The 18,685-nt window shown below is 31.8% G+C and overlaps 3 protein-coding genes across 3 annotated transcripts; 2 read left to right on the forward strand and 1 right to left on the reverse strand.

Annotated features, from left to right (window-relative positions):
• The first annotated feature begins 9,917 nt into the window (after positions 1-9,917).
• Positions 9,918-11,686, forward strand: K444DRAFT_656561 (chondroitin AC/alginate lyase). Its single transcript, XM_024886093.1, has 2 exons — positions 9,918-10,906; positions 10,967-11,686. The coding sequence occupies exons 1-2, from the start codon at positions 10,023-10,025 to the stop codon at positions 11,529-11,531; spliced, it is 1,449 nt and encodes a 482-aa protein (XP_024727983.1). The 5' UTR covers positions 9,918-10,022; the 3' UTR covers positions 11,532-11,686.
• Positions 11,687-12,946: 1,260 nt separating this feature from the next.
• Positions 12,947-13,117, forward strand: K444DRAFT_513959 (uncharacterized protein; the record flags this gene model as incomplete). The annotated part of the gene is made up of 1 exon (XM_024873528.1): positions 12,947-13,117. A coding segment is annotated over one exon (171 nt), but the record flags the coding sequence as incomplete, so codon positions are not given.
• A 1,329-nt stretch (positions 13,118-14,446) lies between these two features.
• K444DRAFT_647409 (uncharacterized protein) lies at positions 14,447-15,278 on the reverse strand (the record flags this gene model as incomplete). The annotated part of the gene is made up of 3 exons (XM_024885331.1): positions 14,447-14,500; positions 14,596-15,180; positions 15,228-15,278. The coding sequence occupies 3 exons, from the start codon at positions 15,276-15,278 to the stop codon at positions 14,447-14,449; spliced, it is 690 nt and encodes a 229-aa protein (XP_024727985.1).
• Positions 15,279-18,685: the final 3,407 nt, after the last annotated feature.

Raw genomic sequence — 18,685 nt, forward strand, 5'->3', positions numbered from 1 at the left:
CGAATATTTCTATTCTTTTCTAATAATAGTAATAATAAAAGTTTAATATAAATTAGCTATAATTATTATATAAAAAATAACTTTTAATTTATATAATTAAATAATAAATATAAAGAAAAATAGGCTTGAATTATTTATTCTAAAAGATTTTGGCTTTAAATTAATCTAACTAGAATAATTTAAATATAGTTTAATAATTTATATATTATATAATATAAAAGTCTTTTTTTCTTCTTTTTTTTAATTAAAAAAACTTCTTATTTAAGCTCGGTTCGAGCTTAATAAAACTTAGTAAAAAGCTTTATAAATAATAGAAAAAAAGAAAAGAAAGCTATATAATAGAAGCTATTAATAGAGAATACTAGATTACTATTTAAAATCTTAATAATAATTTCTTTTATATTTTGAAATATAAGAAAAGATATTATAAAATTAATTATAAAAATATTATAATACTAAGGTTTTAAATTATATAAATTAAATAAATAAGAGATTTCTATATTATATTACTTATATTAGAACTAGCTAGGCTTATTAAAAACATTTCTATATATAGAATATTTAGAAAAAAAGCCAGAAATGTTTTTAGAAAGTATTTTTAAATAAAGATTTATTTCTTCTTTTAGGTCTTTTATTCTAATAAGTTTCTTTTATCTAGCTATTTCTTATTTTATTTCTTTTTATTTAATTTATTTAAATTATTTTTTCTATTAATATTTATTCTTTTAGTCTATTTTTATTAGAATTATATAATTTCTATAAACTTTTAGTTTTCTAAAATTAGCTATCTAAAATAAGATTCGTTTTATTATATCTTTTTAGTATTAATTTTAATCTTTAAAATAGATTCTAATTATAGGCTTAAGTTTCTACTAATAATATAATATTATATAATAAACTAAAAATAGTAATATATCTTAATATAAAGCTTAAAACTATCTAATTTATTAGTTTCTTTTATAAAGCTTAAAGAATTAATTTTAATATCTATTTTTTTATTTACTAAAATATTATTATATTAATAATTATATATAAATATTTCTAATTTGAATTATATTTTAGTTAAATTAGAAATATTTATATATAGTTACTAATATAGTAATATCTTAGTAAATAAGGAAATAAGCTATAATTTATACTATATTAAAATATTATATAATAAGTACTTATTAATATTTATAGCTAATAATCTTAATATATAAAAATAAATTTATAGTTTAGCTAACTAAAAAGCTCTAAAGCTAAAAGAGAAACTAATAGTAAAGAAATATTAAAGCTCGATTTATTTATTTAAATAAGAATTATATAAATTCCTAAATTAAGCTATATTATAAACTATTACCTAAATATTAGTATAGCTATTTCTTTGGAAGTTACGGGATATAGGTAATAGGATATGGAATACGGGATATAGTCATGTAACCTTGCATCTCATTAGTAACTCGACTAGTAGACTAGACCCCTTTAGGCTTAGTAGATTTAGGGATTGCGTATTAATATTATAATACTATAATCCCTACTTCTAAATAATAACTTTACTAACTATATATAAATAGTATTCTATAACTTATATAATAGTACTATATATTACTAGTAAACAGATACTAATTAGTTTATATATATAGATTAGAGAATAGAATCTTTTGAGCTAAAGTATCCGGTAGCCTAAATAAAAATTAATCTAGTCTATATTAAAGGAGGGAATTACCTATTAACTCTATAAAGTATCTGATAGCCTAAGAGAGAAAATAGCTAGCTCTTACTAAGGACTAATAACTACTTCATTAAAGGGGGGAATTACTTATTAACTCTATAAAGTATCCGGTGGCCTAAAGAAAAAGACTCTAGTTCTTACTAATTAATAAGCAGTTAGCCATTTAATTATCTATTCATCTATTTAACTATTTACTATCTTTTAAAACCAACTTCTTTCGGCCCCAAGACTACCTTCTTGGAAACCATCTTTTCCACTTATATAATACCTGTATCTATAGGATACTCTCTCCGGAATATATGCCCTATATATGCCCTTAAAGCTCTTTAACTACTACTTCGATTTTACTATTAAATCGAGTCCTTTGAACTTCAGACCCTCCCGGAATCGTAATATTTCATTTCCTAAATTTCTCGTTATAGATGAAATATTTAAGGGCGAAATATTTACTTTAATACCCTTAATACCTCTAGGTATCTGGGATATCTAATATCTTAACCAGGCATCTGAATCAGGTATCTAAATACCTTTATTACTAAATCCTTTCTATAAACTACCTTACCTTCAAACCTCTCTTGCTACGAATTACATATATATTAAGAAGGGCTTGGCCCTAGGGATTCGGTATAGCGGAACTATAGAATAGATATATATAGATAAAGAAGTAGAAAGACGGTATTAACCTAATTACCTATAGTAATAAGGAAGTCCTGGACTATCTTAATACTAGACTATTCTAGTATAAGGTAGAGAAGTTAACTAATAACTATCTCTGGGAATTATTTAAGGAGGATTTTAGTAATTTCGACCTCGAAGTACTTAATTATCTAGATTAATATATACTATATAAATTACGAACTACTTTATAATATAGTAGTATTTATATTAAATAAAATAATAAGAAACTTGCTATTATATAGTCCTTAGTTAATACTATTTAGGAAGAAGAGTAATATACCTAAACTATAGCTAATATTATTACTACTAGACTAGACCTTAATACGGGCTCTATTATCTTATTATATATATCTCTTAATAATAGTATTATAAGAAATTAATAAACTAAACCAATTATTACTTATATTTCTTTACTATCTATAACTGCTCTTACTAGTACCGGACTATAGAAAGCTAGTAATAACGGATTTCTACTACTTCTACTACCTTTACTACCTCTAAATGGCCCTTTAGCTAGCCCTCCTACTATAAAGCTAATTAGAGAAGTAGTAAAGATATATACCAAAATACAGAAATATAATAGAACTAATAGTAGTTTCGACTAAAAACTTGCTATCTTTCTCGATATCTACTAATATATAGAGCTCCCAGAAAAGGTATTAGTAAAAGCTTTTCTTACTATATTAAAGGAACTAGTATAAGACTACTTCTATAATAACTAGCTCTCTTAATATATATATAAAGAAGTCTATATAAATATTTATAGTTTCTTTAAAGGCTCCGGTTACTATTATCGAAATTTAGATAAATAAAATACTATTACCTTAATAATTATAATAGTAAAAGATCCTAAAAAGACAATATTCAAGCTTATCTAACTACTAATTAATAACTTATATAAATTGCAATATAGCCTTACTCCTGTCTTATAAATTACCGAATTCCTATATAATAAAATTATTACCTCCTATTAAGGCTTACTAGTATACTAATATATAGTCTCGGACTCTCCTAATAATCTCGGCTAGCTTATTAATAAGCTCTAATTATTTATTACTACCTATAAGAAGAAGTAATAAATTATTACCGAAACCTATTTTACTAATTAATAATACTATTCTCAAAACCCTCCAAGCTACTATTTGTCCGGAAATTATTAATACGGATCCAGCTATAACTTCAGAACCTGTAATAACTATTCCAAGCCCTGTAATTATGATAATTATACTTTAAAGTCGTATTTTATATATAAGAGACCTGAATATTACTTATAGAAGTATATACCAGAGAAATAAGAGGCTAAGAAGGCTCGATTTAAGAATAAAAACGTTTACTAATTTAGATCCCGAAATACCTATAACTTTAATAAATACTTTAGTAGTACTTATATATAGTATATTACCGAATTCGAAGGAGAAAAGAATAACGAAAATAGTAAGGACAAACTAGTAAATAATGCTTTTAAAGCCTTACTAGTAGAAATAGATAAAAGAAAGAAATATTACTCTAATTCCTACTTTACTTCTATTAAAGGCTTCCTAGCCGCTCCTATAGCCCCTGCTTTTACTATTCCTATAACTAATACTCTTATAAATAACCTTATTTTTTTCTTCTTATATATTAGATAATAGGCGAAAACCATATCTTGGAGCCTATTAAATAGATAAAAAATACCCAGATATTTATAATTAATAATATATTAAAATATAATATTTACTACTTTTATAAAGTTATAATTAATACCGGAGCCTCTAGATTCTTAACTACTAGTTCTAACTAATTCCAAGCTTTATAATAGACTAATAATAGTATTAAACTTAATAAAACTACTAAAGGTTAAGTTAATATCTAGTTTAGTATTAAATCTATATTCTTTATTAGATCTATAATAGTAAGAATACTAATTAGGTAAGTATAATTCCATATTATACCTATAAAGACTTTATTTCTATTTAGCTTAGCTAATATAAATAAGCTAGGAATCTATTTTAATAATCTTACTAATTATCTTATTACTTTTAATAAATACTTTATATCTGTAATATAATATTTTGGATACTCTTTCCTGCTTTAGAATACTATTCTATAAAGCTTTATTTCTAAATCCTTTACTTATAACTCCTGCTTTCTTATAGAAGTCAAATTATAATATCTATATTACTGTTTTAGTTATCTATTTATTAGTAAGCTCCGAAATATACTAGAACAAATAGGCTATAATATTAATATAGAAGCCCTTAAGTATTTTACGAAATACTATAAGTAATACTAGAAATTCGGATAATTACCGGAATAATTTAAATTTAACCTGAGAGATAATATTAGCTTTAATTACTCTATTATTATTAATATTTTCTATATTTCTAGTAAGCTTATACTCTATATTATTAATAAAGGTACTTAATATTAAGCCGGCTAATGGCTTTAAAATATTAGTATATTATATACTTGGGATACCCTAAAATAGTATTAGATTAATATCTATTTAGGCCCTTCTAATTAGATTATAGCAGATACCGGAAAGTAGTTTACTAGTAAGAAGTTTACTTAGCTTGCAAATACTATAGGAACTAAGGTCAAAATTATTCTTATAAAAGCTTATAATTCTGTCGGAATTATAGAATACTACTATAGCCCGATTTAATATACTTATCTTATTATTATAGCCGAAATTAATAGAATTAATAAGAATATTATATTCCAAATAGCTTTTAAAGCTATTAATAATTCCGCTAGACCCGATAGTATTATCCCAATTCTTTTAGTTTATAGTATTTTATCTTAAATAACCAAATATAATACCCTATTATTAACTATATTATAGTAATTAGTAGTACTTAAAAAGGCAATAATAGAAATTCAGAAGCTTTGAGCTAGATACTAGATTACAAATACCCTAAATACCCGAAATAGTTCTAGTACTACTAATATTTATAAACTTCCCTTAAATTTGGATATTCTTATATAATATAAAGGAAATACTAGTTAACCTAGTAATTAGAATAGACTATATAAGCTAGTAGCTATTAACGGGGAGGACTATATACTAGCCCTACTATATAGTAATACTACCTTTTATTTAACCTCTATAAAGCCCTTTTATATAAGGGATATTAAGGTTATTACTAATAGCCCCGAACTTGAACCTATTTCCAAACTCTATAGTAATACCGAAAGTAATACAGATATGATTTCTTCTACTATTCCTACTATTCTACTAAAGTATAATAGAGGATGCCCTTATAAGAACCCGGATATTATAGTATTCCTATAAAACAATAACCTATACGAGAACTCCCGTTAAGTTAAAGTTACTAGCCTCCTAGAAAAGGGTATATTTAAGGTTACTTCCAGATCTCAGATACTAAAAGAGATATGTATTTTTAATTCCCGGTTTATTAATAAGATCAAGAATAAGAATATAGAGAGAGAGTTTAAGAAATTAAAACTAGTTATCTAAGCTTATAATAATAGTAAGAAATATATAGTATTAATATAATTGCTTACTATTTAATATATTAGCCAGAGAATTATCTTTAGTATTACTACTATAATAATAGATACTACGGAACTATATTTATATAATATCTTATAAGCTTATATCTAATTAATAATCTTATTTAACTATAATTTTTATATTAACTCACCTTGCAAGCTTACTAGAAAGCTAAATCTGAATAATAATTCGGTTCTAAAAGTTATAAAACCACTATATAGTATACCGGAAGCTGGGAACTACTAGTTTAAGACTTACTATTCCTACTATATTAATAAGCTTTCTATAGAATAGTCTACTTATAACTCTTGCTTTCTCTATAGCAAATAATTCTTCGGAATTATTGGCCTTTAAACTAATAATACCCTGTTTATTGGAACTAATGATTTTGCAAAAGCAGAGTAACTAAAGCTCTATAAGGCTAAGTTCTTAGCTAAGGAATACAAATGCCTTACTATTAATTATAATCTCAAATTTAATAGAGGTATTATCTATATAGATATTACTAGAATTACTCTTATATAGGAATACTAGTATAAAAACCTCTAAACCGTTTCTATAAAGAATACTACTACTACAAGTAGTAGGGGTACTATTTGTTAAGATTTCTCTATTAAGAACTAATATATTACCTAATATACTAGAGGAGTATATATTGTATTAGTCTATTAACCAGAAGCTTTATATAACCTATTAATTACTATTTAAGCTATTAAACCTTTGGAAACTAATATAAAGGCACTTAATAAGTATATTTAATAGCAAATTGAGAATACTGCCAGAGGACTGAGATTCATAAAGCTAGTAAAGGAGTTCTTATATTTAATTATTTTTACGAATACTTTATTCGCAAATAACAGAGATCTCTCCTCCCAAATCGGATATATTCTAGTTCTAGTAGACGGAACTAGATATACTAATATTATTTACTAGTTCTCTACCAAATACAAGAGAGTTACCAGAAGCGTCCTAGCTTCGGAACTCTATAATATAGCTTATGGTTTTAATATAGGCGCTTTAGTTAAATCTATAATTAATAGAATACTGGAAATAAAACTACTATTAGTAGTCTATATAGATTCGAAGTCGTTATATAAATACCTTGTCAAATTGGGAACCACTCGAGAAAAGCGCCTAATAATCGATATAATATGCCTTTGCCAGGCATACGAATAATAAGAGATCGCAAAAGTCAAATGGATTAAGGGAGAATTAAACCCTGCTAATTCCATAACGAAATCGAAGCCAATAAACGCCCTCAAGTACCTAATTAATACGAATACCATATAATTGGATATAGAGGAATAGGTCGAGTACGGATAGGGCGGAAAATATATATATAGGATAGGAGGAATTTATGGGAGGAGAAGTTATGTATAAAAGGCTATAGCCTTTAGTATATAACCAAAAACCTCAGAAGTAATATGGATATACAGAACGTTTGGGAATCTGGTACTAGGCCGGATTAGGGAATTTGCATACGATCGGAGGGAGATACTGTTTTTTCGCGTTTTTTAGAGAGTTTCCAGTATTAGTATAGCTATTCCTTTGGGAGTTACGGGATATGGACAATGGGATATGGGATACGGGATATGGTTATGTGACCTCGCGTTCTATTAGTGACTCGACTAGTAAACTAGACCCCTTTAGGCTTAGTAGATTTAGGGATCGCATATTAATACTATAATACTGCAATCCCTACTTCTAAATAACAACTTCACTAACTATATATAAATAGCATTCTATAACTTATATAACGGTGCCATATATTACTAGTAAACCAATACTAAATTAGAAAAAGAAAAAGATTATAGAAATAACTTATTCTAATTAATATAATCTTATTCTAATTTAGCTAAAAGCCCTTTATTTATTAGAAGCCTATATTATTTAATAGTTATATATTTAGAAAAAAATAACAAAATATCTATTATATAGTATTTTCTTTTTAGATTTTTCTGAATCTAATAATAATTCTATATTTTCATATATAATATTATAATATATTATATAATAAATATATAAATAGCTAGTATAATAATTCGATTTATAAAAGTATTATTAAAGTTTCTAGCTATTATAAGGCCTTAAAAAAAGTTCTATACTAGATTAGCCCAAATAAAAGAATTATATAAATAAATATAAATATAAATATACTAGTAATATAGCCGGAATTTCTTAAGTTAATTCTATTAAAACTCAATTCTTTAATTTTTTATATTAATTCTAAAATAATAGATCTTTTTTTTTAAAAAAAAAGAATTAGTATTATTATATAAGAGAAAATATATTAGATTTTAATAATAAAAGAAATCTTTCTTTTTTTATTAGAAGAAATTATTCGAGAATAATAGTTAAGCTTTCTAAATATCTAAAAGAACTAGCCAAATATATTATATATTATATAATATTATAAAAATAAATATTAATAATAGTATAGATTTAGAAATTCTATAAAGCTAGCTTATTATACTAATTAAAAAACTATTTCTAATTCGAGCCTTTAATTATTATCTCTTATTTTTTATATTATATATTATTTATATAATACTTATAATTCTTATTATATAGATCCTTAATAATATTATAAATTAATTTATAAAAAGTAATAATTATTATTTAATAGAAATATATTTTAATTAAGTCTATTTTATAATTTTTAATTTTTTTTATAGTCTAGCTTTTTTATATAATACCTATAAGCTATTAGTAGTAAAGAGATATTCTTTTAACTAAAAGTATTTAGAGAATTATATTATTATTATAATTACTTATAAATAATTCAGAAATATATAATTTAATTCTCTTAACTTCAGAAGACCTATTCTTTCTATTATATAATATATCTTATTTCTAAAGAGTATATTTGAATATATTTAGACTATATTTAATTTATAGAATTCCTATTATTTTATTTAATATCTCAGGAATTATATACTTCTCAGAGATCTAACTAAGAATCTCATCTTTATAAGACTCAAGATCAATTTTTAGAGGCATTTTTCGTACCATATAATATATATAATATATTAAAAGTGGAATAATTAAAGTAAGTAGTCTGTAGTAGGTCAAAAATGCGATTTTCCAAAAATTCGATTTTGCGGAAAAAGCCATTGAGCCTTTTGGTCGCTAGGGTCAACCGTACCTAAGCGCAAGGTCCACGAGATTAAGAATCTCCGAGTCGTCGATGCTTCTACTATCCCAGTCATCCCCGACTCCTGCCGCTCCAGAACTCCGTCTAACATGATTGGCAGAAGGACGCCGACTTTGATCAAAGGCTGGCCACAGGAAGAGCTGAGATGTAAGCCAGGCTCTGTCTCTTATAATTAAATAAAATGTTCAGATGAAATTCCGCGGTTTTGGGAACACATCTCTCCCTTTCGGAGATTCGTCTGGATTGATGGTCTGGATGGTCACCGTAGCTTGTCTTTCAGCGCCACGGGGAGAAGCGAAATGACAGGCCAGCCTAGCAACTAAAGGCGAGGTGTTTGATGAGTTTTTTGGGGCTCAGTGCAACACTAAATTTCGCGAGCACATTTAAAGTTTGCCGTGAAACATTTTTTTCCCCTTAATGGACAACATACAAGGATCTACCAGTCTCTACGCAGGTTCAGGCCCTAATGTTTGTTACACCGCCTTTGCAGGGGTTACGCTGAAATGCCCTGTAGCAATGCGCTGTAGCCGACTTTTGCTTAGCAGAACTTAAGGCGGTGTAACAAACATTAGGGCCTGAACCTGCGTAGTATGCTGACCGCCGTGCTGGACCGACCCGCCCGGTGGGGGACATAGTGGACCACTCTGACCCGTTGTAATTTCCCGTACACTTTTGAAAGCGGTTACTATATTCGAAACACTGACATCGAATCTAGCTCGAATTCTCAGGTCAGTATTTCCTCGAGACGTCTAAAGTATCTACTGATGAGCATCCTATTCAATAGAACAGCGGCAGATGTCTCAATCCCTGCGAGGTGAAGAGTACCCGACTTTAATGGCCGTTGCCCCCTCCGATTTCTCATAGCAGCCTCCACCTTCTTTTCATGTTCATCAAATCCCATACACTCTTTCCACCCTCAGTTTATCGCGTCTTTCTTTCTTCCAGTCACTCTTTACAAACCTAGGTTGACCCGAATTCCAATGACTACTTCTCTTCTCTTACAGCTTTTGTTCCTCCTGCCATTTGTTTCTGCCTTTGTTCATCCCGGACTTTTAGTCACGAGCAGTGACATCACTCGCATTAAGACAAAACTCGCGGCGCAGCTAGATCCATGGCAAAGTTCATGGAATAAACTTATCAGCATTAAATACTCCCAGTCTACATACACCAACAATGCTGTCTCCAGCGTTTACCGCGACACCGTGGGCGATGTTCACGCGAACGCCCAAAATCTCTGGCACGATGCCGCCGCCGCTTTCAACCTCGGACTGCGCTGGAAAGTCGAGGGCGATCCTCAATTTGCCAAAGCTGCGGCAAATATCCTCACCGCCTGGGGAGAAAAGCTCACGAACTTTGATATAGGAGATGACAAGTACCTCACTACTGGCTTACAAGGGCATCAGTTAGTCAACGCTGCTGAGCTCATCCGAGACTACGCTCCATTCGCCGATAGTGGGTTAAAGACCTTCACCGACATGTTCAGCAATGTCATTTTGACTAAGAATATGTTCTTCCTCAACCATGAAGCTGGTTCGGAGCATAACCCCAAGCACTTTTTTGCCAACTGGGAGCTCTGCAACATGGCATCGGTCATGGCCTTCGGAGTTTTTACTGAGAACCAGACTCTTTTTGATTTCTCTGTCGAGTACTTTAAGACGGGAATAGGCAATGGTGCAATTAACAATGCCATATCAAACCTTGTGCGAGAACCGGGGACCGGCAAAGTGATTGGACAACCCCAAGAGAGCGGGCGCGATCAGGGCCACACAGGATTGGATTTCCAACTGCTTGGCGTAATCGCTCAACAAGCCTGGAATCAAGGCGTGGATCTCTACAGTTATAATAGCAGTCGTATTCTTCTCGGGTTTGTCCTCCTTGGCTGGTAGCAACGATCGAAGGTTCTTGGCTAATCAATATATGGCAGTGCCGAGTATTATGCGCGCTATAACCTGGGGAATGACGTGCCTTTTGTGAATTACACAAACGGAATCGTGTTTTACGACCAGATCAGCTCTGCTTCTCGCGGTGCCTACAGGCCAACTTGGGAGTTGCTCTACGCTCATTATGCCCAGATCAAGGGACTTGATGTACCATGGACAGAACAGTACAAAAATCATACCGTTGAGTCGATGGGCGGTTTTGAGGGCGGTGCTGGATCCTGGGGCGAAGGGTCGGGTCATTACGATGGGCTTGGCTGGGGGTCATTGCTCTATCATTTGGATTCGTCTGATGTTGATGCTCTTTCATCACCCACCGGCCAGACTTCGTCAATCAGCTCTTCCTCCGCAGTCTTGACTGGCGCAACTGCGCACTCAGATATCTCCAGCTCTACTTCTGTCAGCCCTGTTTCCACCTTCATCCCCACCACAACTACTCTCTCTTCTGCCTTAGCCCCCGGCACCACTTTCGCAACATCCACTAGTTCTACGAGTTCCACAGCCTCTGCCAGCTCTACGACCTACATATATGAATACGATTGCGGCTTCTAAAATAGGAATGAGTCTGTGGAGAAATTCGACCTCTTTCCACAGTACATACCAACCGCATTGGACAAGCCAGAGGCTCCGGAGGACACGTGACTTTGAAGTGATCATCAACTTCAATTCTATCTAACTTCCACCATCTGCCTATTTGTATCGCGGCCTTAGGTGACATTATTTTCGAATGATCTAGTTATTAGGCTTAAAACCTTAGAATTTTACTTAGAACGGCCGCCATGGCTATCAAAGTTCATACTGTTCAACTTTAGAACACGAAGTGTTTTAAATATCCCTTTCCTTCTTGTTCGTCTGCTTTTCCTTTCTCCTCCTCCCTGTTCCTAATAATTATAACATCGAGCCTTTCCTTCCTCTTCCTAAGTTATCCTATAACAGGAATAAAGGGAAGCAGGGGAAGAGGGAGGGTCGTGGCACCTAACTACGTAACATGTCCTCTGCGTTCAGCCTCACAAGGCTGACTTTGGCGCCTCCCGGGCAGCTTTTCGTTTACGCACCTAGCATTCCCGATCACCGTGAGGTTACTTGTACGGGCTTGGCCGACCTGCTTCAGCCTCGCATCTCCAAAAAACCACCCAATCCAACCTCACCTACTGGTCCCAAATACTTCACAACCCGTTCAATTACTGAGATTTCTCCCCCACAATCGCTAAAGTCTACAAGAATCACCACCACCACTGCCCGCATCTCCACCGTCGAAGAAAGAAGCGCGGTCTACAGACTCCAATATTAAGCTCTAGAAAGCTGGCGAATCCTAAGTAAAATACACAAAGCTCTGCCTCCTTTACCGAGAACTACGAAGATAATGGCATAAAGTATTGGGAATACGGGGCATTTTGACCCTTGGTGCTCTACAGGGTGCAAATTTAGGGCAGAAGCTCGCTACAAGCTTATATAACTTTAGGTAGTGCTACCTAAATTAATATAAAGAGGCGCTAAGTAAATCTTTTAAGGTTATAGTATTATTAATAAAGCAACTATTCCTTTATTTACTGAGACATTGCCAGGCGCTAATAAGGGGGTATCCCGTATTAAATAAGGAAGTCTTACTTAGTATAAAAAATATAATTTTATATACCTTTATATATAATTTTTTAGTAAGCTATATTATTTAAATAAAATTATTACTAGTACTCTTTCTCTTTATATAATAATATATTATTTACTTCTTTTCCTAAAACTCTTTTATATTTTAATTAATATAAATACTATAAATAAGTGCCCTTATTAAAATACTTTTTTTTAATAATATAAATATATAAGAAAGTACTCTTATATTAATTACATTAATTATAGTGTTTTTTTTTTTTAGCTCTTTAGGCTCCAGAAATAAGCTAGAAGAATTATTTATTATATAATATATATTCATTCGAGACCAGACTTTGTGGCACTATCCGATGGGCTCTTGTCCCATTGGAAGTGAATACAATCCAATTGCAATGTTGGACTCCGAGTTTCGTGTGAGGGGTGTTGATGGCTTGAGGGTTATTGATGCAAGTGTGTCTCCCATCATTCCTGGTGCATTTCAAGCTGTGGCAACGACGATGGTTGGTCAGAAGAGCTCAGAGGTTATCCTAGAGGACCGCAAAGACGGCTGGGAGCGAAAGAGAGGTAAAAGGTATACAGAAAAGCCAAGTAATAAATCCCTTTGTGTTTATATATTTTAAAAGTCCACCTCTCTTACCGATTATCGTCTGCCACTTGGCGCCCAAATTAGGAGTTAACAAGACTCATTCTCTCGAAGCAACATCCGAGCTTCCTTTCAGAATCTCTCCCCTCAAAAGCAGAACGTCGTAGCAGCAGGATCATGTGCCAATAACAGTTCTCATCACCCTGCCGATCCTCTTTTCAGGGGGGAAAAGTTCGGCGGATTTAGAGACAGCTGCCTCGCCTTGGCGTGCCGTGGAAATGAGTTTAGCAGTTGCAAGAATGAGGATCATACCGTGATTGTTGTTGTGGAAGGAAGTGTCTTCGTAATGCTTGTTGTGCTCCTGAGAGTCGTAGCTGTTGGAAGCGGAGGAGTCAGCAATTATTCCAACAGTGTTCTGAGAGAATCGGAACATTGAAAAGGTGGTCTCGTTGGGACTTCATGAGATATTCTCGAATAGGTAAATCATTTCCCTACCGGCTTACTCGAAGCCTTGACAGATGTAGAGCGCACAGTTGAGGTTGAAGTTCTCACCCTCGCTGGAAAAAAAGACTAGTCTGCAAATGTAAAATAGACCAGGAAGAAGGATGAGAGCCTCGGGACGACCCAAAGTATGAAATGTTCTTCTCTCTGGTTACTTACTACTTGTGGATGTTACGACAGACGTGGAATTTACGGCCGATGTGCTCGTGGTGGTTTTCGTGGCGGTCTCGGTACTTGAGCAAACTCGTGCGACGAGGGCCGATGAGGTATAAACCGCAGCAGCCGCGGCACAAACGCAGGTCCCACCAGTTGTTGGCAATGCAGTCGATGATGCGGTTCGGCTGTTCGATGTCAAAGAGCTAGGCACCGAAGAATGGCCGCTGCTGGATGAGCGCGAGGAGCTCAACGGGGTAGTGCTGGTTCGCGATAACGACGATGAACTTCGACCGCTAACCGAATTCGAGAATGGTGTCGAGCTATGGGTGTTGCTTAGTGTGCAGCTGTGTGTCAACGATGTAAAACTCGTTTTCAATGGGCTATACGATAACAGCGGGCTAGATTTGGTGTTCGCGAGGGACACAGATAACGTTGAAGAGAGTCTTGAGCCGGACAGAGTAGAACTGCTCGTAATTGATTTTGATTGTGTGGAGCTGGAGCTACTGTGGAAGAGCTGTCAGCAGGGAACTGGTATGAAGAAACTGATATTATTTGGCGGTGTTATATATCATGGCCAAGGTTGAAAGACAAGGATGGTATCATGGAGAAATAAGACTCTCACCTAGTTGTGAGGCTCGGTGACGTGGTATTGGTGCTGGAAGAGGATCTCAATGAGCTAAATGTAAGTGTTGCGATTGATGAAGTTGAGGAGCTCGAAATTGAAAGCGTAGAGCTAGAAGAACTGGAGGACACGCCTGGACATGTTTCCACGTTCACGGTATTCGCATCAAGAGTGACACTCCCAGTTAATCCGAACACACCCCCATTCGATACTGCGTCAGTGTTGAGCGTCACAGAAGCTCCCGCGAGGATGGGGCCATGGCATAAACTGCCTGTACCCAAAGTCGCCGAAGTTCCAACTTGCCAAAACACATCGCAAGCCTGCGCTCCTTCAGTGAGCACAACACTTGAGCCAGTCGCCATGACCAAAGAGCTTCCAATCTGAAAGTACCAGGCATCACTTGATGAACCGGTGCCGGCAAGAGTCAGAGTCCCAGTAACCGCTGCAGAACTGCTGTAGCTGTATGTCCCAGGAGCCAAGGTCATGCCACCCAGATCACCAATCAATGGCGTTGCGCCACCGAGGCCAGTGAGCACATTGTACGCCGTCTGAGCATCGTTGAGCGGTTTTGTAGCAGGCGTTCCTGTGATTTCGGTGCCAGTAAAGACTCCAGGGGGAAAGCCCGTAATTGACGTGCCAACAGTGCCAAGATCGCCATTGATAACAGTTGCACCCGTGTTCGTAACACTTGCTGAGCTGAGAACACCGAACGTTGCAGCGGAACCGAGATTTATCTGCTAATGTCAGCGACATAGCCCATGTGAAGACAAGGGGATCTTACTTTTGCAGATGCGAATGATGAGCAAGACAGCAGACCGAGAATCAAAAACATGGCGCCTATTGTAGTCTCCGTTTACTGACGTGGAAAGCTTGGCGAGTTAAGCTTCTGTTGGGATCTGGGCAGAAAAAGAGAGGAACCACATATGCAGCCAAGGTACTAATACCTGAAAGGGACTCTGGAGAATCGAACGCCTTGCATGTTGGAGAGTCTATATGGGAACTGGAATGAAAGCAATGAAAAGAAAAGAGAGACAATCGTTAGCTCGAGGAGACTTCCTGACGAGTACAAATCCGCTAATCTCCACCCATCCCAATGGAGACACTTTATCTCACATATCGGAGTGTCGAAGACAGAATGACGGTGAAAGTCTTGAGAACGGACCACATCGGGTATATGAGGTACAAGGAAAAGCAATTGAGGAGAACTTCGCCGCCATGAGTTCCCGATTGAAAATCGGGCCGCGGAACCGAGGTGCTTCAACCCTCCACCAACTGGTATCTCGGCTCGAGGCTGCGGCTGAAAGATTGATACCAGTAAAGCAATAAAAACCAAAGATCTTTGTCTGTATATATAGTTTTCGGCTTTTCTCTTTTATACCTCTTTTTTCAAATTTAACCCCCTTATATCTTTATTAATTTAAGTCTATTAATTATAAAAAGTAAATTAAAATACTCGCAAAAGCTAAGAAAACTAATATCCTTAAAGGTTTATATTTTTAAGGCTTAAAAATAAAGCTATAAAAAGTGCTTTAAAAATAAAGTATTATTATAGTTTCGGTTTTAATCTAGTTATTTAACTAACTTATACGTGTATTACTTATATATATTACTTCTCTAATTGTCTTTATAGCTTCTATTATCTCTAGTTATTTAATAAATATATATAATACTATAATAGAAATATAAAACAAGAAGTAATATATAAATAAATAGGCTTCTATAATATAGGATTACAGTATATAAATAAGATGTGAAATTAGTATATAAAGATTAATTTATATAAGGTATTTATTAGTAGGTAATAAGATAATAGAATAAATTAGTATATTATAAAACTATAGTATTAAATTTAGTATAGAACTAATTTCTGTCTTTTCTATAAGGTCCAGAAAAGCCTTCCCTAAATAGAAGGCTCTAATAATATATATATAATTAGTAATTTATAAGCCTAATATATATAATATAAATAGTAGTTAGTTATAGTATTAAAGGGCTACTAATCTTTCTAATTAATACCTGTAATATTCGAGATTCGTTATATATAACTTTATATATATTATAACTATATCTTTTTTTTTTAGGATCTTATTTCCAAGATCTATTAATTTATTCTAGTAAAACATTTAATTAATTATATATTTAATTAAGATAAACTTCTAGTATTTTAGGAGATAGATTTATTAATATAATCTAGGTAATAAATATAAAAATCGTCTAATTAGATCAGGACTAAATAAGTAAAAAGAAAGAATAATTATACTTTAGATATAGAGGCTAGCCGGTAATTATAATTTTATTTAGGATCTAAGTATTTTAATTAGCTTAATCTAAAGTACTAAGATATTATTCTATAAAATTAATACTATCTATTAAATTTTATATTAGAATAATCTAAATAGCTATATAAAAAGAATTTAATAAATATTTATATAAGAATCCTATATAAATGTTTTTGAGATTCTAGAAATTATTTATAGGTTTCTAGAAATATATATTAATCGGTTATACTAAATTCTAATTAGAACTAATATAAAAACTAGTAGTTAATTTAGATAGTTCTTTACCTCTATAAAAGAATCTCTTTATATTACTATATATTCTCTTTCTTTCTAATAACTATATATATAATAACTTCTTTTATTATTACTTTCTAGCCTATTCTTCTATTCTTCTTTAAGTCTTCTTTAATTATCTTTAATTAATTCTATAATATCTTTTTCTAGCTTTATTATTTACTAATATAATTACAAGTATAAAAGTAATCTTATAGCTTTCTTTCCTATTACTAGTAAATACTTGAAATACTTTAAGTATTTACTTATTAATCTCTTTATTTTATATACTATAATATCTAGTAAAAAGAATTATAACTATTATAATAAAGGTTCTAAATCTTATATATTAGTAAGTTCTTTAGCTTTAATATCTATTAAAGCTAATATAACTTCAGATTTCTTACTATTTATTAGAGGCTTACTAGTTCTAGAAAGATACTATTATAACTTTTAAGAAATTTCTTAAAGAATATCCTAAATAGTATTATACTAATAAGAATAATACTATTAATTAGGTTTTCGAAAACTAGAAAAATACTAATAAGCTTCGGAATTCTTCTTTCTATCTTAATAAGGCAAAGAATAATACTATTTAGGTTAGTATTCTAAAAGTAAGTTCTTTCTAATATATTTAAATACTTACTAATTCCTTAAAGAAATACTATAAAGTCTACTTTTAAAGTATTAATCTTTATTATAGTAAGAATTACTGAATTAGGGCTAGTATAATTGCTTTACTTAGTCAGGATCTATATATTTACTTCCTAAAGCTTTATACTTTACTTAAGCTCTTTTCTAGCTAGTTTAATAAACTCTTTTACTATCTAATATAATTCCCTACTCTGTAATCTTTATATATATTAGTTATGAGCCTGGCCTTATACTAATAAGCTTCCTAATTAGTAAGCTATAGAGAGTATTTAAGAGCTTATTTAATTCATTCTTTGAAAATTATACTTTAGTTTATATTTCCGATATTAACTAATTAATAGAAACTATTCCTATAGCTCCTATAGTTTCCAAAGCTTAATCGCGATTATATTAGAAGCTATAGTAAAGATTATTATCCTGAAAGACTATAGTTTCTGGACAGACTAGTTTAATGCTTTCCGTAAAGTAGCTAGTAATAAAGGCATCTGGAATAAGATTAACCTATTTAATAATAAAGTAATTAAAACAAATATAGTAGCTTCATCCAGGCCTCTTTTTATAATTAATAAGCTTATACTAAAGGAAATAGAGAATTATTATACTAGATATTAAGTTAATACGGAAAATTGGGATAAAAATACTTGACCTATAATTAAGAAAGAATTAAAACTAGTATTTCTATAGCCTGTAATATTTAGGGATATTAGAGATTACTATTTAGTATTCTTATAGGACTATGAGATCAAGAAACTAGACTAGATAAATAAGCTAGTATATTACTATATAATTAGGTAGTGGCTCTATTAAATAGTTAATATAGAGATTCTTATAAACTCTATATTAGGCCTTAAAAAAAGTAAGCAGAGCTCTATTTGTGAGGTTCTTAAGGCTTTATTAATAAAATATAATTTTATAAATATAGTACAAATTACTACTACTTAGAAAGTATATAGCTCGGTTCTACTATAAGTAAGTAAAGAAGAAGTGAGCCCAAAGTACTAGTTTACTAATTGGGAGAAGGTACTTAATAGAA

Source organism: Hyaloscypha bicolor (assembly GCF_002865645.1).
Source record: "Hyaloscypha bicolor E unplaced genomic scaffold K444scaffold_182, whole genome shotgun sequence".
Taxonomy (NCBI): Eukaryota; Fungi; Ascomycota; class Leotiomycetes; order Helotiales; family Hyaloscyphaceae; genus Hyaloscypha; species Hyaloscypha bicolor.